The 21465-nt window shown below is 44.1% G+C and overlaps 1 protein-coding gene across 1 annotated transcript in view; it reads right to left on the bottom strand.

Moving 5' to 3' along the window:
• Positions 1–21465, bottom strand: part of HYDIN (HYDIN axonemal central pair apparatus protein) — a 490708-nt gene that overhangs the window by 77969 nt on the left and 391274 nt on the right. The window contains exons 49-58 of the mRNA XM_064383265.1: positions 17752–17960; positions 17353–17535; positions 16217–16336; positions 12788–12947; positions 12516–12688; positions 9639–9837; positions 5490–5589; positions 4287–4386; positions 2403–2571; positions 1673–1911 (exon numbers count right to left, since the gene is read on the bottom strand). Coding sequence (XP_064239335.1) covers positions 1673–1911; positions 2403–2571; positions 4287–4386; positions 5490–5589; positions 9639–9837; positions 12516–12688; positions 12788–12947; positions 16217–16336; positions 17353–17535; positions 17752–17960 — 1652 coding nt within the window. The remainder of the gene's footprint in view (positions 1–1672; positions 1912–2402; positions 2572–4286; positions 4387–5489; positions 5590–9638; positions 9838–12515; positions 12689–12787; positions 12948–16216; positions 16337–17352; positions 17536–17751; positions 17961–21465) is intronic.

Genomic DNA, 21465 nt, shown 5'->3' with positions numbered 1-21465 from the left:
ATTACTGCAAGAAAAGAGTAATTTTTAAATGCCTACTTGAGTTCACTGGAAAGCAGTGTGTGGAAAATTACTTGTGGATGTCAAATATTTCACATAACCTCATTTTAAAAAATGAAGTGGCAAATAAATTAAGCTCTGTTCTCTTCTTCACATTTATAGTCATTATTTTTTAAGGTTTAGTATAAGCAGTAGTCGAAATACAGGTCTTGGTAATTGTTCACTTCCTTGAAACTAGTTTATCCAATAGTTAGTTTGCCTAGAGACCAGTTCACCTAAAATGTTCAAATGTGTCTGAAATGCAACTTAAACTTTTGAGAATTTTATATATGCAAGCATTCACTTGCTTAATGACCAGAACACCTGAAGTCCAACTGCCTTTTGTGCGTTTAGTGTGAACTTGTGCATGCTAAAATGAAAAGTAAATAAAAACAATTTAAAGCAAAACAGAATTAAGTTATAATCATTACAGACATTATTACTTTGTTATAAAATAAACTGTAAGAAAATTTGGTTGAAATTAAATTAAGAAGAAAGGAACTTTACACAATTTAACTCTACATTTTAAAAAAATGTTCAAACTTTGCCAAAACAGAAAAGAATAGCTACAAAAATATAAAACAACTAAAAACAATGTAAAGCCATACATTGAATTTAAAAGAATTAACTAGAAAATCAACATTAAATCAGAAGAGCCTCAGGAATTAGTAAAAACCATCCTTAATTTGCCCAAAAAGAGCATGACAGCCCAATGGAAGCCAAAAGCACTCAAAAGACAAATTGTTTTGGGTGAACTGATTGACAGCCTCCTTTGGAAGAACATGGCGTTTTGCTGTTGGAACAACTATTAAGGTAGCTTTGTGATGGTGAAGCTACCTTAATGGGAAGAAGGCAATAACAGTAACAGTCCCTGGTGGGCTGAAGGCATCACCGCACTTCCTCTCTTCTGTGCTCCCAGAGCAGCCCCACCTGAAGCACAGCTACAGTTTCTTTTGATTTATCTTGCTGTGATAATAATCTCTTGGCATTGTACAGAATGACACATAGGACAATGATCTAATAAGTCCTTCAGCACCCCAGAAGCACCAGGACAACAAAATCCCAGGCAGAAGACTATGTTTGTTCAACTAAAATTTATGATATATTCTACAGAAAATCGATGAAACCTAGAGTCAGAAGGTTTGTGGGCTCACAACTAAGATCCACTGGTAATTTCGTGTATATATATATATATTTTTAAGACGGAGTCTCACTCTGTTGCCCAGGCTGGAGTACAGTGGTGAGATCTCGGCTCACTGCAACCTCTGCCTCCTGGGTTCAGGCAATTCTCCTGCCTCAGCCTCCCTAGCATGGGACTACAGGCGTGCACCACCATGCCCATTTAATTTTTGTGTTTTTAGTAGAGACAGGGTTTCACCATGTTGACCAGGATGGTCTTGAACTCCTGACCTCAGGTGATCCACCTGCCTCGGCCTCCCAAAGTGCTGGGATTACAGGTGTAAGCCACCATGCCCAGCTTTTGTGCATAATCTAAATGAGCCATTTATAAATCTTAGTGACCTCACCCATGAAAGGGGATTGGGTGAATTTAAATAAGATATACTAAAGCTCTTTACAAAATATAAAGCACAAACTAATAAGGGAATGAAATGAGTTAAGTAAATACTGGTCTTACGCTTTCTTTTGATGAATGGGGCTCTCCCCTGTCAGCCTATAAAGGGTGAACTTGAAGTCAGTAACACCTTGATTTTCTATGGTGAAGGTGGTGCTTTTACGAGCGCCACAGATCAAAGCTCCAAAGTTGATGATGGAGGAGGGGCTGATGTTGTATTTGGAATATACTGCATTCACAGAAAGCTTAATTGGGATTCTGGCAATGATCTCACCTCCTTCTGAAATACTGGGCTCAATAATCTAGAAAGGGAAGAAGAATTAGCAAGTCAGTCACTGCTGTAGCTACAGAATTCCCATGATTATCTATCCCATTCCCTATGTTCATGATTGACATGAAGCTATGTTCTTTATTTCACTGTCTTTGTATTAGTGCATCAACAATGATATTAGCAAACACTAAAGCAGAGCTTGCTGTGTACCAGCCAAGCGTCAACATAGTCAGCTTTTCCTCCTGTTTTCAGTTACCCGCTCATCCTTTGCACTTGATGGGACTCAGCTTCCCTGCTTCTGATGCTCCCTAGAGACTTGGGGGCACATTTCCTCTCTAGCTCTATTTCTGATGACTTTGCCTGCTAGTTAGGACCAACCCCCGGTGTATCCTATCTGGTTGCCACCTGGGCCAGGCCTCCCTTTTTCCCTCTGGAGCATGGATTAGGCCAGGTATCCTCCTTTGCAACAGGAGTCACACAATCCTGCCATTGAGGCAGCCCCTCCCTTTGGAGCACTCTTACCTGACAGCGCAGAACAGGCTGGTGCTCGATCTTCACTTCCTTTTTCGCACAGAATAAAACTTGGACATTTGTGGGTTTTTCTGTTGGGGTCAGTGAACCCTTTTTGGGTTGGACTGAGATCATGGAATTTATATTAGGTGTTGAAATCCCTACAGAGTCCACGGAAAAGCTGAAAGATAAGAATGAAAAGTCAACCTAAGTCATTATCCCGGGAACTCAAGATACCAGAAAGGAGACTCTAGATGGCTGAGTGCCTGCTGTGTCTCCAGCCCTGTTTAGTCACTATGCCCAGCAGAGTCCACTGTGCTTTGTACACTGTGATCACCTCTCCTTAGCCAGGATTGACAGGACCAGGAATTGATGCTTGAGGCAAAGATAGCCATACGCTATCCCATGGTCAAGAGAGGCCATTGCAGGATATCTCTGTCCAACAGGGACATTGGACACTGAAAAAGGACCAACTAAATTAATTCTCTCTCTGTCTGTGTCTGTCTGGCTCTCAGTACATGCAGAGCAAACAGTGACACAGAAACCAGGGAACCTGGGGAGAGAGAGCAGGGAGGGGGCAGGGGCCCTGCAATGGAGGCACTAGGGAGGGAAGCCCATAGCCTACTGGAGGTGAGGCAAGAAACACAGGAAGCAGCTGGCTCATGAGACCGACAGAGGCACTGGCATAGGCCCAAGGTGTTTCCCACCTAAGCAGAGGAGGGATGCCTGGAGTTGCTGTGGGACTCTGAATGTCACCCCCATGCTCCAGGAAACCCTGGTTGCCCAGTTACTTGCATCCCTGTGCTTCCTTATTTCCCTGAACATTCTTTCAACAAACCCTCTATCACCTGTTCCAGCCTGAGAGTGACTCCATTTCGTGCAACCTCAAAGAGCACAGCTAATGCCCCTGTCTTAATCTAAAAGAAAACTCATCAACAGGCAAGATTCTGCTTAGCACTACTTCCAAAGTGACAGGGGAAAAGTCCCTTTGTCACTGTGAATTCTCAGGGAAGGAGAACCTTCCATGGAATGAAAAGTGCAGGCACTGCCACGAAGGGCTGTGTGGCCCTGTCTGAGGGGTGTCTCCCTCCCTCCCTCCTCCCCTATGCCACCCTTTTGTTGCTGAGGAACCTCCAATCCTCCCGTCACAGGCTCCCAAGTAGGTGGGACTACAAATGTTATGACTACCAGGCCTAGCTAATTTTTGTTTTTTTTTTGTATTTTGTAGAGGCAGGGGGTTCTCACCATTTTGCTCAGGCTGGTCTCGAACTTCTGGACTCAAGCAATCTGCCTGCCTTGGCCTCCCAAAGTGCTGAGATTACAGGCATGAGCCATCACACCCAGCCTCTGTGTTTCATTTTTAATCTCAAGGGATGAGCACAAGCCAGAGCTCTATTCTACCAAGCCACTATTTGAATTCTATAATGTCATCGTTCTTAGAATGTAATGAAAAAAGAAAACCCTCTCTTCACGTGAAATCTGCTGTAGAAGGACTCCTTGTAAAACAGATAGGAGCTGGCAGTAGGCAGGACACCTTGAGGCCACGTCCCCCATCTCCAGTCTCTCCCTCCACCTAGGGACCTCTTCTCATCCCTAGAATCTCTCCCTCCCAACCTCTTCCCCCAAATCTCTTCCTCCACCCCCAGAAACCTGTGGTTCCAACTGGCCAGGTACATCCAGGCCATTTAAAGGCCCCCCGTAAGCTGCAGAGTTGACAACAGCATGAAAATCTCTGCTCCCTTAGCAGGTGAAATTCCATTCATTTGAAGCCAAGGAAGGCAAAAAAGCAGAGATGGTTCTTATGATTTCCTTGACTGACTGATAAGAAAAGTTTCCCAGACCACACTCGTCCCGACGGTGGACTTGGCGGCGCATACCCGATGGGATTCCGGTTACCTGAACCCGATCTCATATTTCCCACGGTTCTTCAATTGCAGGGGCTGCTTCACCTCCTCTGTGACTCTGACAATCCCAAAGTCCAGGCCTCCTTCAGCTCCTGCACAGACCAGGGGCCAGGGCAGAGAGGGGTGAGCGGGCATGAGAATGAGAAGCAGGGGAAATGCCTGTTTTCCCTGGAAAGTTCACATGGAAGTTCACATGGAAAACGCGTGACAGTTTAAAAGAATTTGTTTCTGAAAGCTGTGGCTAGAAAAGCCTCTTCTAATTGAGTCTGGGCAAACAAACAACAGATGCTGCTCTTGATGCTATTGTGCTGTTCCCTCCGGATTCCACCCATCCTAGGCTTATTGCCTTTCATGTCTATCATCAGCTAAAACTTGCAATATTTTAAAAAAACCTTGCAAAAGTTGGGATATTACAGATACATTTATGTTGTTTTACTTAGCGTTACATCATAAGTGTTTCCCCAAATAATTAAAAACTCCTCATAAGTGTGATCTTAGTGGCTGCATAATATCTTACGATATGGTGGTTCCATAATTCATTTGGAATATTAATTTGGAATTATCTTGGTCAGCCCAATATAATCACAAGGGGGCTTAAGAGCAAAAGAGGAAGGCAGGGTGAGAGAACCAGAGAAAAGGCAAGATGAGATGGAGTTGGCCCAACCTTGCTATCTTTGAAGGTGGAGGAAGGGGACCATGAAGGAGGAACGTGGGCAGCCTCTAGGAGTTGGAAACGGTACGGAAATGGATTATCCTCCAGAGCTTCCAGAAGGGAAGGCAGCCCTGCTGACATCTTAATTTTAGCCCAATGAGACCCATTTTGCACTAGTGACTTCCAGAACTGTAGGGTAATATGTTTGTGTTAAGCCAGAAAGCTTACGGTGACATTTTATGGCAGTGATAGAAAACTAATACATGAAAGAGGAGAGGTGTTTACTGTCACACGACTGCTCTGAAAAGAGCTCTGCAAACTGTACATCTATGACCACCCCCTTGCTATTTCCTGTTGGAGAAATTACTATGTGTAGTCATGCTGCTAATATCACTCTGGGGCTCACATTACTATTTATCAAAATTGCTCCCCCCACCCCTAATCTCTGTAATACTAACAACACACTAGCCTTTCTCTACCCAGAAATACATGATACAAAAGACCCAACTTCCAAACATCCTTTCTTTGAAGGGCCCAGCAGACCTTTGGGGAAGGTGATGTCCAAGGCGATGTCGTATGCCTCTGCAAAGACCGTGATATTTTCAATCTGAACAACACCGAGAAGATTTTCTGCATCTAAAACCTACCAGGGTAAGGGAAATTCTTCAGTAAAAGCAAGACCTGTGAGGTGCTTGGAGCCTGAAACATGTAACATCCTAAAGGGAATATGGCAGGGAATGTTTTTGAAATGTATTCCCCTGTAGGTATTTTATCTTCACCCACCATTTGGTAGGATTTGTTCTCTTCTTAGCACTCTCTGGGGAATGCTGGTATAAACAGTACAAGAATGGGGAAAAGGGACTGTCTTTTTTATTGTTGCTACATTACTGAAGTTTGGGCTCGGAGGTGGCATTACAGGAAAGTGGTTTTTTATTTTGTGACAGGCTCTCGCTCTGTCACTCAGACTGGAGTGCAGTAGCGCAATCTTGGCTCACTGCAGACTCGACCTCCTGGGCTCAAACCATCCTCCCACCTCAGCCTCCCGAGTATCTGGGACTACAGGAGTGCACTGTCATGCTCAGTTAATTTTTGTATTTTTTTTTTATAGAGGTGGGGTTTTACCATGTTGCCCAGGCTGGTCTTGAACTCCTGAACTCAAACGATCCTCCCGTCTCAGTCTCCAAAAGTGTTGGGATTATAGATGTGAACCATCATGCCCAACTGCTTTTTTTTTTTCAAACTTCTAAATCAAATAAACCTTGTGAGCATTGCCCTGACAGTGGAAATGGAATTTAGGCTCCAAGTCATCTTCGCTCTACTCATTTTATAAATCTGAATCATTTTGTTCTTTGTATATGGCTCAACCTGTGGGAAGGTGCTAGACTTTTCATAGAAAGCAAGTGTTCAATGTTTGGAAATAGCAAATGTTATTTTCTGTGAATATCATGGTGATTAGGGCCATTCTGTTGTCATGCCTGTGGGTGGTCCCTCCCTCATCATTCTCAGACACCTCTGAACTGCTACAGCTGACAGCCTGACCTGATAGTTGACTCTTTGCTTTCTTCTTCTTTATATACATCTATATTTTATTTTAATAGCTTTTGGGGGTACAAATAGAGTGACAACCCACAGAATGGGAGAAAATATTTGCAAACTATGCATCTAACAAAGGACTAATATCCAGAATCTACGAGGAACTCAATCAAATCAGCAAAAAAAAAACCCCCAAAAAATCTCATCAAAAAGTGGGTAAATGACACGAACTGACTGTTGCCTCTTGAGACTAGCTAGGAGTCAGTAAAGGGTCCATCTGTCCAGGGAAAGAGCTGGTGGGCAGTGGGGAAAGCTTTCTTGTGCCTGTGGGGAGCTCACCTCTGTCTTTGCTGAGACCTCTAGTTGAAAACCCGAGCCACCCACTCCCCAATTGCACATGCTTTGGGTGCCAAGAGGAAATTTCCAAGAGGAAATTTGCAGCTATCACCAAACTCAAGTTTTAAATTAGAATTTCCTTCTTTTCTTTCATTAGATATCTGCCAATGTTTCACGGATCAACTTGAACCGACTTGAGTTTCGCCTTCTTTCTCCGACTGCTTGCCCTCTGACGGATGGCAAGATGGGCTGATGGGATTTATGCGGCTCCTCTCTCCTGAGGCATGGCAAGTGCCTGGAGCCTCCTATTTCCTTTGCTTCCCCATGGTGAGTTGGAGGCGGTGGGGAGACTGAATTTTAGATTGAGGAAAATAGGAAGGACAATTGAAGAGTTACACAGATGAAACAAAACAAGTTCACCAAATGCTTTCTGAATGGACCAGAGATGAAGGCATTTCCTCCTGTGGATGTGGAGGTGAATGTAAGTTCACTTTGAGGGCCTGATGGAGGCACATACTGCTTGTTCAGAGCCCTAATCAGGCTGCTGTTTGGCTGGGACACACAGAGATGGTCACAACAGTTGTGAAAATATAAAAATGTGATGGTGTAGTGGCTCAGCCTGTAATCCAGCACTTTGAGAGGAAAAGGCGGGCGGATCATGAAGTCAGGAGATCAAGACCATCCTGGCTAATGCAGTGAAACCCAGTCTCCACTAAAACTGCAAAAAATTAGCTGGGCATGGTGGCACATGCCTGTAGTCCCAGCTACTTGGGAGGCTGAGATAGGAGAATCGCTTGAACCCAGGAGGCGGAGGAGGTTGCAGTGAGCTGAGATCGCGCCATTGCACTCCAGCCGGGGCGACAGTGAGAGACTACATCTCAAACAAACAAAAAAAAAGTCAATGACATTCATTCATTCATTCATTCATCAGATTCTGCTGCGTGCCTACTTCATCCAATCCCATGCTAGGCACTGGGGATATGATGGCACATGGGGGTTGAACGGTGGTTCCAAAAAAAGTATGTCCACTTCTTAACTCCTGGAGCCTGTGAATGTGACCTTATTTGGAAAAAAGGGTATTTGTGGATTGAATCAAGTCAAAGATCTAGAGATGAGATTGCCTTAGATTATCGAGGTGTGCCTTAAATCCAATGACAAATATTCTTATAAGAGACGGAAGAGAAGACACAGACAGAAGAGGTGTTGTGATGATGGAGGCAGACTGGACTGATGCAGCCACAAGCTGAGAACACTCACAGAAGACCCCAGAAGCTGAAGGGGAGAGAGAGGAAGGCTCTTCCTTGGAGTCTTCAGAGAGAGCATGGCCCTGCCAGCACCTTGATTTTGGACATCTTGCCTCCAGAATGGTGAGAGGAATCTCTGTTGTTTTAAGCCACCCAGTGTAGGGCAATTTGTTATAGTAGCCCTAGGGGAACTAAGACAGGTGTTAAGTCAGGTGAGATCCTGCCCTGATGCAGTTCATATAAGAAAGTAAAGAAAGAAGTAGGATAATGTCAGGAAGAGGAAGGATGGAGGACGGGGTGGGTTATTGTGCATAAGGGGTATTCTCTCGATGGGATGATTAGAGAAGCCCAGTTGAAGCAGCAATGTTGGTGGGGGTGGGGGGGCCTGAAGCAAGAGCCTAAGGGCAGATTCTCAGCAGGGTTGCAGCAAGGTCAGGGGCTTGAGCCAAGAAAGAGCCAGGACAGTGCGTGGGAGCCAATGACTGCGGGCGAGGGTGGAGCAGGTTGTGATGCTGAGGCCGGCAGTGCCTCAGAGGCAAGTGAGGACCCAGGCTTTACTCCTACCGCAGCAGGAAGCCAGTAGAGTGCATTAGGAGGGGTCATAACCTGTTTGAATGACATTGTAAAGATCCCTCTGGACACTGTGGGGAACATCAACAGGGAAACCAGTTAGGAAGTCTCTGTAGAAGTCCAGGTGAGAGAAGCTGCTGGTGGCCTGGACAAGGTGGTGGCAGCAGTGAGGAGAAAGAAGTGGATGGGTAAGATACATTAGGAGGCACCATTTCTGTAATCCCACCATTCTGGGAGGCTGAGGTGGGAGGATCACTTGAGGTCAGGAGTTTGAGATCAGCCTGGCCAACATGGCAAAACCCTGCCTCTAGTAAAAATATAAAAAAATTAGCTGGGTGTAGTGCCACGTGCCTGTAGTAGTCCCAGCTACTTGGGAGACTGAGGCAGGAGAACTGCTTGAATCCGGGAGGTGGAGTTTGCAGTGAGCTGAAATCACACCACTGCACTCCAGCCTGGGTGACAGGGTGAGACTCCGTCTCAAAAAAAAAAAAAAAAAAAAGACACATTGGGAGGTAGAATTAGCAACCTTTGCTGGAGGCCTGCGTTGGAAGGGAGGTCATCAAGAAAAGGGGGGATTAAGGCTGATAGCCAGGTGTCTGTTGGGAGCAACAGGGTGGAGGGTGACATTTACCAAGATAGGAATCCAATAGGTGACTGGGTTTAAGAGTGCGAAATCAGGACTCTGATGCTTACCTAGGTATAGCAACACTATTTGTTCATTTGCTTATTCATTCATTCTTTCATTCACTTATTTGTTCCTTTCTTCCACATTGATTGTTGTGTTCCTGGCACTGGGAAATCAGGCATAAGCAATATTGCCTTTATGGAGCTTACAGTTGTATCCACAGCAAGATACTGTGTACTGGTGATATCAAAAGGGGATCAGGTGGGAGCATGTAACAGGGAGACCTCTGTGTGTGTGTGTGTGTGTGTGTGTGTGTGTGTGTGTGTGTGTGTGTGTATGTATACATGATTTGATAACCAAGTCAGTGGACATGTGAAGCCTCACCTCCAACCGAATAGCCTTCTTGATGTTGATAGGCTTGGTGGGCTGAAAGTACAGATGCAGGCCGTATTCAGCCTTGGCGGGGATGGTTCCCTGCATCACGGAAGCGGTGAAATCATCACCCAAGTGCTCCAGGTTGGTGATCCGCCAGGCCACGGGCAGGAGCGTGACATTGCGGAGAAGAACTACCCTGGCTTCCTGTCTGCAGAGACAAAAGGAAAGTTTGAAATTTCACTTCAAATTTTGTAGTTTTGTATTTTTTAAAAAACTTTTAGTTTCAGAAGTTCGTGTGCAGGTTTGTTATACAGGTAAACTTGTGTCACGGGGGTTTGCTGTACAGATTTCAGCACCCAGGTACTAAGCCTAATACCCCAAAGTTACGTTTTTCTGCTCCTCTCCCTCCTTCTACCCTCCACCCTCAAGTGTCTGTTGTTCCCCTTTTTGTGCTCATTGGTTCTCAGCACTTAGCTCCCACTTATAAGTGAGAACACGTGATATTTGGTTTTCAGTTCCTGCATTATAGTTTGCTAAGGATAATGGCCATTATCCTTACCATATGATTTTTTTTTTTTTTTTTTTTTTTTTTTTTTTTTTTGTGACAGAGTCTTATGCTGTTGCCCAGGCTGGAGTGCAGTGGTGAGATCTCGGCTCACTGCATCCTCCACCTCCCGGGTTCAAGCAGTTCTCCTGCCTCAGCCTCTTGAATAGCTGGGATTATAGCTGCATGCCACCACGCCTGGCTAATTTTTGTATTTTCAGTAGAGACGAGGGTTTACCATGTTAACTAGGCTAGTCTCGAACTCCTGACCTTGTGATCCACCCATCTCGACTTCCCAAAGTGCTGGGATTACAGGCGTGAGCCACCGCACCTGGCCAAGCATATAATTTTTAAAAATCACAGTTTCTCTTTCATGTGTGGGTGCTGAACAAGATTTCTTAACTCTTTTTTGAATTGTTGTATTTATGTCTGTCATATTTTCAATTTGTGTTTCACTGAAAAAATTCACAAATAAGCAGAACCGCCCAGTTCAAACCTGCATTGTTCAAAGGTCAACTGTATTTTTCTTTAGCACATTAAAATTGCCATTCTGTTGTCTTCCAGCTTCCTTTGTTACTGATGAGGAGTCAGTCATACTATATTTCATTTTCTCCTGGCTGCTGTCAAGATTTTCTCGTATTTCTGGTTTTAAGAAGTTGGACCAAACTTTGCCTTAATGTGGTTTTCTTTCTTGGTTATTAATCTATTATATAAAATAGGTGGAGTTGATATTATTAATCCCAGATGACCTATAAAAAACCTGAACCTGCTGGTCGCGGTGGCTCATGCTTGTAATCCCAGCACTTTGGGCAGCTAAGGCAAGCAGATTCCCTGAGCTCAGAAATTGAGACCAGCCTGGGCAACATGGTGAAACTATGTTTCTACTAAAAAATAAAAATAAAAAATGTTAGCTGACTGTAGTGGTACATGCCCATAATCCCGGCCACTTGGGAGGCTGAGGCAGGAGAGTCACTTGAACCTGTGAGGTAAGGTTGCAGTGAGTTGAGATTGTACCACTGTATTCCAGCCTGGGTGACAGAATGAGACTTTGTCTCGAAAAAACAAACAAACAAACAACAAACAAAACCCTGAAGCTTAGAGAGGTTAATTGATGGCCCCAAAGTCACAGATTCAGTGGCAAGACTTGGGCTGTAACTATATTTATCCAGCTTAAGGTTTGCTAAGCTTCTCGGAACTCTTAAGTTTTTGTCTTTTCAACAAATCTGGGAAAGTTCCATCTATTCCTCAAATATTTTTGGCCCCTTCCCTCTCTCTTTTCTTTCTGGGACTCCAATCACAAATATGTTACACTGCTTGATGTTGTCCCACTATTTACTGAAGGTTCATTTTTTACCACTATTTTTCTCTCTCTGCTTTTTTTTTTTTTTTTGAGACAAGGTTTTGCTCTGTCAGTCAGGCTAGAGTGCAGTGGCGTGATCACGGCTCACTGGAGGTCAGAAAAAGCACTTTTGATTACTTCAATTATTATTTAGTTTTTTTAGCAGTATTTATCAGGAAATGGGGCCTGGTGGTGGTGATTAAATAATGCAGGATACATGTCACAACAATATTCTCTCCCAGAAGCTGCAGAAATGAACATTTTTCTACTTAGAATAATAATACAATTCCAATTAAAGAATATGTAAGTTCTAGTTTTGGTCTAATGTTCTGCTTTTACTTTAATTTCTAGAGAAAATATTCTTTATATTTTTATTTTTTTATTATACTTTAAGTTCTGGGGTTCATGTGCAGATGGTGCAGGATTGTTACATAGGTATACAGGTACCACAGTGGTTTGCTGCCTCCATCCTCCCAACATCTACGTTAGGTATTTCTCTTGTTAGTCCTCCCCAATCCCCCCACCCCCTGCTATCCCTCCCCTAGCTCCCCCACCCCCCAACAGGCCCCGTGTGTGATGTTCCCCTCCCTGTGTCCATGTGCTCTCATTGTTCAACACCCACTTATGAGTGAGAACATGTAGTGTTTGGTTTTCTGTTCTTGTGTCAGTTCACTGAGATAACCTCTTTGGGCAATAGACTGCTTTGAGAATCTGAAGAAAGCTAGTTTTTCTTCTGAAGAAATGCAGATATACACATATTTTGGTAGTTGATCTTAGGGGGGGTCCTTGGCCCTGCTGAAGTTTATCCACTGAACTAACAATCTGTTAACTAGATAGATTTACTAATCATCCTGGTTTGCACAGGACCAAGGAGTTTCCCAGGGTGCAGAACTTTCAGTGCTAAAACCAAGAGAGTCCGGAGTAAATTGGGATGAGTTGTTTACCCTAGAACTAAAGGCTCCTCAAATTCCATTCCAGTCCTGACATGATCTAGAATTCTGACCTGTGCAGCAAGAGCCGGTCAAAATGTAATTGCCTGGGTTCCAACTCTAGTTCTGGGCGGATCCCCTGGCAGCTTAATCGGAAGATGGCTGGCTCTGGGTTATCATTGATGCAGCAGACAATGCTGTCTTCAAAGACACCAACTGAAGTAGGGTAGGCCCATACTTTTAATATCTGATGGAAGGAAAAGTCAAAAGAAAGTACGTTTATACCAAGGGTGCCAAGGCCTCAAATTTGCCGAGAAAGCCTTGCTTTGTGTCCATATGACTGTACCTGCTTCTCATTGGGCTTCAGGACCATGGTGTTGGGTTCCAGGAAGTATGTGTTTGCTTTGACATCATTCTGAAAATAGAAGAATGCCTCCACCACCATTAAAGAAGTGTTCAGGATTGTGAGCGTCTCCATGTTGCCTGGGAATACTGAAGACTTGTACCTGGGGATGAACAAGAATGGGGCTAAGGGTGTGAAGACCGAATGAGAATGCAGGTGGAAAAGAAGCCTGTGACGTGAAAGGCAATTCAAAGGGACAGTGTGGCTGCACAGAGGCAGTGGCATGGTGGCAAAGAACATGAGGTTTGTAGCTGTGCAGACTTGCCTTGGAGAATAAATGCTACACTGTGACTTGACTCTCCCGAGCCTTGGACTCCGTATCTCAAAAATGGGATGATAACACCACTTTGGACTGCTGAGTAGGAAGTGAGATCATGCATCTAAAGCTCTCAGGACAGTTGCAGATAGCAAATGTCCAATGAATGTTAGCTACGATTACTGCAAAGAATTTTCACTGAGAAATATGTAGATCTATCCTTCCACCTGCTCATGTCGAGAGAGATTATCACTTGAGTAACTTTTTATTTCACATCTGTTTTAGAGATGACCTCATTCACCTCCTTCTCCCACACCCTCAGAGAATGCTACTGTTCTGATATGAATTCATTTGGCCTTGTTCACTGTAAGGAGGCAGTTTCTGTTCCTTAGTGCCTTAGGGAGAGATCTGCAGAGTTGAGCACTGTGGGCATTTGGGGATGCTCAGTTAATAGTAGCTGAGCAAAACAAACCAGGAGAAGGCCCAAGGGAAAAAAGTCACATCATCGGAGGTCACAGCACAGGCTAGGAAAGCAGAGACAGTCTGAAAAAGGTTTTAGACAGGCCATGATGGAGGACGAAAGGGGAGAGAATGACAGAAACCAAATGAGAGTCAGAGAGACAGAGACCTCTCTGTGTGGATAACTGCCAAAAGGGTGTGTGGCCTCACCAACCACTAATCACCTCCACCCGAGACTGTGCTAAAGGCTCCATGTGCATTACCCAGTTCAGTCCTCACAAATCTGAGTGGAGGGCTGTTGTTTTCCCATTTTATAGATGAGGATAATGAGGCTCAGCAAGGCTTAAAAGAATAAGTGAATAGGCTTGGCGCAGTGGCTCACACCTGTAATCTCAGCACTTTGGGAGGCTGAGGTGGGCAGATTGCTTGAGCTCAGGAGTTTGAGACCAGCCTGGGCAACATGGCGAAACCACATCTCCACAAAAATACAAAAATTAGCCAGGTGCGATGGCACACACCTGTAGTCCCAGCTACCGGGGAGGCAGAGATGGGAGGATTGCTTGAGCCTTGGTGATCAAGGGTGCAGTGAGCTGAGATCACACCACTGCATTCCAGTCTAGGTGACAGAGTGAGACCTTATCTAAAAAAAAAAAAAAGGCCCTGCACAGTGGCTCATGACTGTAATCCCAGCACTTTGCTCAGGTGGGTGAATCGCAAGGTCCAGAAATCGACACAATCCTGGCCAACATGGTGAAACCCCATCTCTACTAAAAATACAAAACAAAACAAAAAATTAGCTGGGCGTGGTGGTATGTGCCCATGGTCCCATAGTCCCGGGAGGCTGAGGCAGGAGAATCACTTGAACCTGGGAGGCAGAGGGTGCAGTGAGCCGAGACTGCACCACTGCACTCCAACCTGGTGACAGAGTGAGACTCTGTCTAAAAAAAAAAAGCTTAAAAAAAAAGAAAAAGAATAAGTGAATAACACCCTGTTGTACTGGAAGTTGTTTTAGATTGCCGTAGTCACTGTCCTCCCAGATCAGTGTCATCTGTCCCCACATCCTGGTGAATTCCAATGCTGTCCCAAACGTGTACCTCCTTGAACAGCCATCATTTCCCTGACTCCCACCCCCAGACTGTTCTGTACCTCATGTCCACTAACCTGACCACACTTCTCCCTCCTAAGCCCTCCTGTTGGGCTTTGTAGATCCTCTCCATCATCAGCAAACTCCCTTCACCTTCACTTTTTAATCCAACATCTCAGGGAATAAAGTGGAGGTAATGGGAATGGAGGACAAAGATGGCCACAAGCTGCACTGAGGAGGCCCAGAAATTAACAACCTCTACTTAGCACAAGAATTGCTGTATGGAGTGAAGACGTGGTGGAGACCTTGGTTCCAGTTTTGGTTTCATTTCCTGCCTATATGATACGAAATTTGTATATAACTGAAAAAACTAGTCTCACTAAGAATGTGTGATCACCAATCTCACCTGTGGGTCCCCAATTCTGCCTAATAATCTTAATCTGTTTCTCTAACATGCTCCCTCTCCTACTTTCCACAAAACTGTTTTTCATGCCCTCTCTATTTCTTTAAGATTTCAAACGTCCTCGACTCCCCTCACTGCAAGGGATGATCTCACATCATCTGTCAAGGAGGAAAAGACATGACCGTGTAGGAGCCTCCTCGCTCTTCCAACCAAATTGTAACCTACCTTCTGCGATGCCATCTTGCCTTTTTCCTCACTGGCATGCAGTGACGGTCCCTCTTCCTGGCATAGGCCAGCACCCCCACATCCCACTGTGCTGCCTCAGGGACTATGCCACTGATGGCCCTTACCGTCTCCTGAAACTCCAACCTCTTCCTTTCGTTTCCTCTCGGCATGCAAGCATCATAAGGACAGTGCGCGAACAGCCTGCTCTGCGCTCCAGGCTCTCCTCCCATCTCCCTTCACAACCAAGCTTCTCCAAAGAGTTATCTTCACATCTGACTTCTCACTTCACTTTGCTTGGGCAAAGGACTCTTGCTAACGCCCCTAGTGACCTCCACGTTGTTGAACTCTGTGGACATCTATGCCCTCATCTTTCTGCACTTTCTGCAGCATTCAATGTAGCAACCATGTCCTCTTCTCAGGGCTCCACGACACTGGTCTTTCTGGTTTCCCCAATAGCGTTGGCCCTCTTTCTCATCTCCTGGCTCCTCCTTTTGTGCATATTGGAGTATTCAGGACTCTTTCTCTTCTGACGTATACAGTCTTCTCTCAGGCAATCTCATCTATATCTGTGGCTTTTGTTGCTTTGAAGAGTGACCTCTCCTTTGAGAACCAAAGCTGTACAACCTATTCTCTGCTTCATGTGACTACCAGAAATACCTTCCCGGCAATTTAAACTGAACATACGCCAAAGTGAACTCCTGATCCTACTCTGATCAAGCCTGAAGCCTCTCTTAGGCTTTCCCATATGGGAAATGGCACCCTCATTCCTCTGGGTGTCCAGTAGGAAGTTGGGACACAAGAACCCAGTTCTCCTGATCTGTGGTTGGGGGCTAAGAGAGGCAGCATTAGTAAAAGCTACATCTGTGTACATAGGAATCCTACTTGTACTGTTTATAAGCCCAACCCGGGAGTCTGAAATCTGCTTTAAAATAATGGAACACTTACTTATCTCTTGATTTTCCACAAAGCAATGGCCCGAAGTAGTATGTCTCCACACTCATAACATACTTCTTAAAGATGACCTCATTTATCTTCATGTCTATCTTCCTCTGAGGAAATATCACTCTGAACACAGGAGAGGAAGAGGTGAGGGGAGGCTGCCTGAACAGAAGTTCAATGCTGCCACGTGATGTTTATATAAACCCAACACTCCCTGCTCAACATGGGGTCTGGGCGTCTACAGACAGAGTGACTCTTCTTTGTCCCAGCTCCTTCCCACCACCAGAGAAGACATTATGATCTGAACTCGAAAAAAAGACTCCCAATGGTGTCTTCCATAATGAGAGTGGTGACAGAGCTGAGTCAGATGTTTTGTCCTAGTGCACCCAGCTAAAAACATTCCTGCGAACCCCTATGGAAAACCAGTTCTGGGAGATAGGAATTAGCTTCTGAGTGCCTTTGGTCGAATGTGGCCAGTTGCTCAGCCAGGTGCTTTTCTGCAGTGCATGAGCTGCACGGTGGTGTTCAGTAGCTTGGAAAAAGTTAACCCATGAAGAGTCACACAGGTTTCTTTTTCTTTTTCTTTTTTTTTTTTGGAGACAGAGAGTCTCACTCTGTCACCCAGGCTGGAGTGCTGTGGCGTGATCTCAGCTCACTGCAACCTCCGCCTCCCTTGTTCAAGCCATTCTCCTGCCTCAGCCTCCCAAGTAGCTGGGATTACAGGTGCCTGCCACTACACCCAGCTAATTTTTGTATTTTTAGTAGAGACAAGGTTTCACCATGTTGGCCAGGCTGGTCTTGAACTCCTGATCTTGGTTACACATGGTTTCTAAATTATAGGATAGAACTGCTTTAAACTTGCTTAACAGTTAAATAAGAAAACTGATTTGCCAAGGGAAGACTTTTTTCCTCCCACTTTGCACCTATGATCATTGTCTTTATTGCAGTCTGGGAATCCCTGGGAATATCACGTCCCACCTGTGGCTCTTAGTCAATGTCCAAGATAGGGAAGCTGATACAACAAGAGGGGCTGGGCTGCTGCCCAAGCTCCACGTTATGATGAGAGCCACCTGTTCAAAGTACCACGGAGGAAAATAAAAACATAGCGGTCAACCTTATCTTTTAAAATGAAGCACACTTACTTTGGGTCTTGGGAAATGCATGGGTAAGTGCAGATGCCTCGGCAGTGGAGCTGGTACTGGCGGCAAGTCCCCAGGATCTCAAAGTTAAAGGTTTGATCAAAGTTCCCAAACTCATCAGAAGAGAAGTACACCCGCAACGTTACCTCGCTGTTGGCTGGCACAATCCACCGGAAGTGATTCAGTCTGCAAATGACCACACAGGTTTGTAAAGTGAGAGCGCTCCCCTCTGGCCAAGAGAAGACAGGAGAGCTGCCTGGAAGTCCTGTCCTGTTAGGCTAGTGGCATCGTGGCCCCTGGAGCCCCACAAGCAGGACAGCTCTGTTCCTCTCCAGTGCTGTGACAGCCACACCCTTAAGGTGGGCTTTGGTATTCCCCTCCCCAGGTTGCTGGGAGGCCCACCTGATGAATTTCTCCTGGGAGTGCTGCCCGTTGAAATTGTTCAGGTCTATATCTGACAGCGGGGAAATGGTTCCAGCAAGTGCCCCCGAAAGGGCCTTCTTGGTTGAGGCCATGCGACGCTTGTCCTTCTGAGTCTCACAGACTCGGTCTATCTTTTCTTTCATTTTCTGTCTGCTTGCTTTAGATGAGCTGGTCTGCTCCTCTTGAGCCTTAATTAAAAATGAGCGTGAGGTCTTAAATATTCACTTTTTGTACACACAAATAGAAGACAGAGATGGCTACAACATGTCTACATGTCTGTCATCTGGGGAGATGGTTCTGCAGGGTCAGGATGCCTAGAGCAGGGCAGGGTCTAGTCTTGGGTAGCAACAAGACCAGTGCACTCCTTGGCACCCTAGTCTCTCAGGAGGAGGATAAAACCCTAGAGAAAGCTTGAAGCTGGAGGGTGTGGGTGGAACTCGTCTTAGCTCCTGGCAGTACCCAACATGGCCAGCCGGGCTTGTAGCTTTTTTGGCACCGCTAAGCCAGTTACCCCCGTCTGCTTGCTGTGTACTTCCTAGTACTTTGTTGACATATACCCCTCACCACTAGCTCTCTCCCATTCTCTTTGTTCTTAAGAATTATACATGAATAGAAAATCTTACTGTTTCTACAGAGGTAGAGATAAACATGTGATTAATCTGCTATATTTAATAAGAAGTTCCAATTTTTCTAGTAGTATTTTCATGTTTCCTGATCAAAAATTTTTTTTGCCTTTTAATTTATTTATCATTTCCACCTTTAAATTTTTTTTTTTTTTTTTTTTTTTTACTTTTTATTATTATTATTTTTTGAGACGGAGTTTTGCTCTTTGCCCAGGCTGGAGTGCAATGGCGTGATCTCGGCTCACCGCAACCTCCACCTCCTGGGTTCAAGAAATTCTCCTGCCTCAGCCTCCCGAGTAGCTGGGATTACAGGCAGTTGTCTACGACTGGCTAATTTTGTATTTTTGGTAGAGACAGGGTTTCTCTATGTTGGTCAGGCTGGTCTCAAACTCCCGACTTCAGGTGATCCGCCCGCCTCGGCCTCCCAAAGTGCTGGGATTACAGGCATGAGCCACTGTGCCTGGCCCCATTTCCACCATTTTTTTTTTAAAAGAAAACTTTAAGAGTTGAAGGCCTGGTACAGTAATAACTAGTTTTAGCAGTTGTCACTTTTTCTCCTGAGCCGTTTGAAAATATGCTGCAGACATGATGGCTCTTTGCCTCTAAACACTTAGACCTCCTCAAGCAGGTACTGTCTCTGCAATCCTGCATCATACTATCATCACACCTAAGAAAATGAACACTAATTCCGCACTATTGTCCTGGCACACAGTCTATATTAAAATTTTCCTATTTGTCTCAGGCATGTCTTTTATAGACATTTTTCCCCAATAAATACCTAATCAAAGTTCCTATATTGTGTTTCTTTATGTTTCTTTTTAAAATTTTTTATTATTTTTCCATAGGTTACTGGGGGTACAGGTAGTGTTTGATTATATGAGTAAGCTTTTTAGCAGCAATTTGTGAGATTTTGATGCACCCATCACCCGACCAGTATATACTGTATCCTATTTGTAGTCTTTTATCCGTTGACCTCCTCTCACCCTTCCCCCCAAGTCCCCAAAGTTCATTGTATCATTCTTATGCCTTTGCATCCTCATAACTTAGTTCCCACCTATCAGTAAGAACATACAATGTTTGCCATTCCTGAGTTATCACAGGTTCTTTATCCACTTGTTGATGATGGGCATTTGGGTTGGTTCCATGATGCAATTGTGAATTGTGCTGCTATAAACATGCGTGTGCAAGTATCTTTATGACTTCTTTTCCTCTGGATACATACCCAGTAGTCAGATTGCTAGATCAAATGGTAGTTCTACTTTCAGTTCTTTAAGGAATCATCACACTGTTTTCCATAGTGGTTGTACTAGTTTACATTTCGACCAGCAGTGAAGAAGAGTGTTCCTGATCACTACATCCATGCCAACATCTATGGGTTTTTATTTTTATTTTTTGATTATGGCCATTCTAGGTGGTATCGCATTGTGGTTTTGATTTGCATTTCTCTGATCACTAGTGATGTTGAGCATGTTTTCATTTTGTATATCTTCTTTTGTGAATTGTCTATTCATGTCCTTAGCCCACTTTTTGATGGGATTGTTTACTTTTTTCTCGCTGATTTGTTTGACTTTGTTGTAGATTCTGGATATTAGTCCATGTTCGGGAGTAAAGATTGTGAAAATTTTCTCCCACTCTGTGGGTTGTCTGTTTACTCTGCTGACTGTTCCTTTTGCTGTGCAAAAGCTCTGTAGTTTAATTAAGCCCCAGCTACTTATCTTCGTTTTTATTGCATTTGCTTTTGGGTTCTTGGTCATGAAATCCTTGCCTAAGCCAATGTTTAGAAGGGTTTCTACAATGTTATCCTCTAGAATTTTTATAGTTTCAGGTCTTACTAAGTCCTTAATCCATCTTGAGCTGATTTTTGTATAAGGTGAGAGATGAGGATCCAGATTCATTCTCCTACATGTGGCTAGACAATCATCTTAGCACTATTTGTTGAAAAGGATGTCCTTTCCCCATTTTATGTTTTTGTGTGCTTTGTTGAAGACCAGTTGGCTCTAAGTATTTGGATTTATTTCTGGGTTTTCTATTCCGTTCCATTGGTCTGTGTGCCTATTTTTACATCAGTACCATGCTGTTTTGGTGACTATGGCCTTAGAGAATAGTTTGAAATTAGGTAGTGTGATGCTTCCAGATTTGTTCCTTTTGCTTAGTCTTGCTTTTGCTATGTGCTATGTGGGCTCTTTTTTGGTTCCATATGAATTTTAGAATTGTTTTTCCTAATTCTGTGAAGAATGATGGTGGTATTCTGATGGGAATTGCATTGAATTTGTAGATTGCTTTTGGCAGAATGGTCATTTTCACAATATTGATTCTACCTATCCATGAGCATGAGATGCGTTTCCATTTGTTGGTATCATTTATGATTTCTTTTAGCAGTGTTTTGTACTTTTCCTTTTAGGGTCTTTCACCTCCTTGGTTAGGTATATTCCTAAGTATTTTATTTTATTTATTTATTTTTTTGCAGCTATTGTAAAATCAGGAACTACTGAGTTCCTGATTTGATCCTCTGCTTGGTCATTGTTGGTGTATAGAACAGCTACTGATTTGTGAACATTAATTTTGTATCCAGAAACTTTGCTGAATTCTTTTGTCAGTTCTAGGAGCTTTCTAGAGGAGTCTTAGGGTTTTTAAAGTAAGTGATCATGTCATCAGCAGTTTGACTTTCTCTTGGCCGATTTGGATACCCTTATTTCTTTCTCTTGTCTGATAGCTCTGGCTAGGACTTCCAGTACAGTGTTGAAGAGGAGTGGTGAGATGGGGCATCCTTGCTCCAGTTCTTGGAGGGAACACTTTCACCTTTTCCCCATTCAGTATTATGTTGGCTGGGGGTTTGTCATATATGGCTCTTATTACATTGAGGTATGTTCCTTGTATGCTGATTTTGCAGAGTTTTAATCATAAAGGGATGTTGGATTTTGTCGAAAGCTTTTTCTGCATCTATTGAGATGATTGTGTGATTTTTAATTCTGTTAATGTGGTGTATCACATTTATTGACTTGCATATGTTAAACTACCCCTGCATCCGTGGTATGAAGCCCACTTCATCATGGTGGATTAACTTTTTGAT

The sequence above is a fragment of the Aotus nancymaae genome, unplaced genomic scaffold, assembly GCF_030222135.1.
Source record: "Aotus nancymaae isolate 86718 unplaced genomic scaffold, 86718_ANA_hifiasm-v0.15.2.pri h1tg000030l, whole genome shotgun sequence".
NCBI lineage: Eukaryota > Metazoa > Chordata > Mammalia > Primates > Aotidae > Aotus > Aotus nancymaae.
Note: the sequence above shows the minus strand (reverse complement) of the source record. Positions and strands in the feature narration are given on the sequence as shown.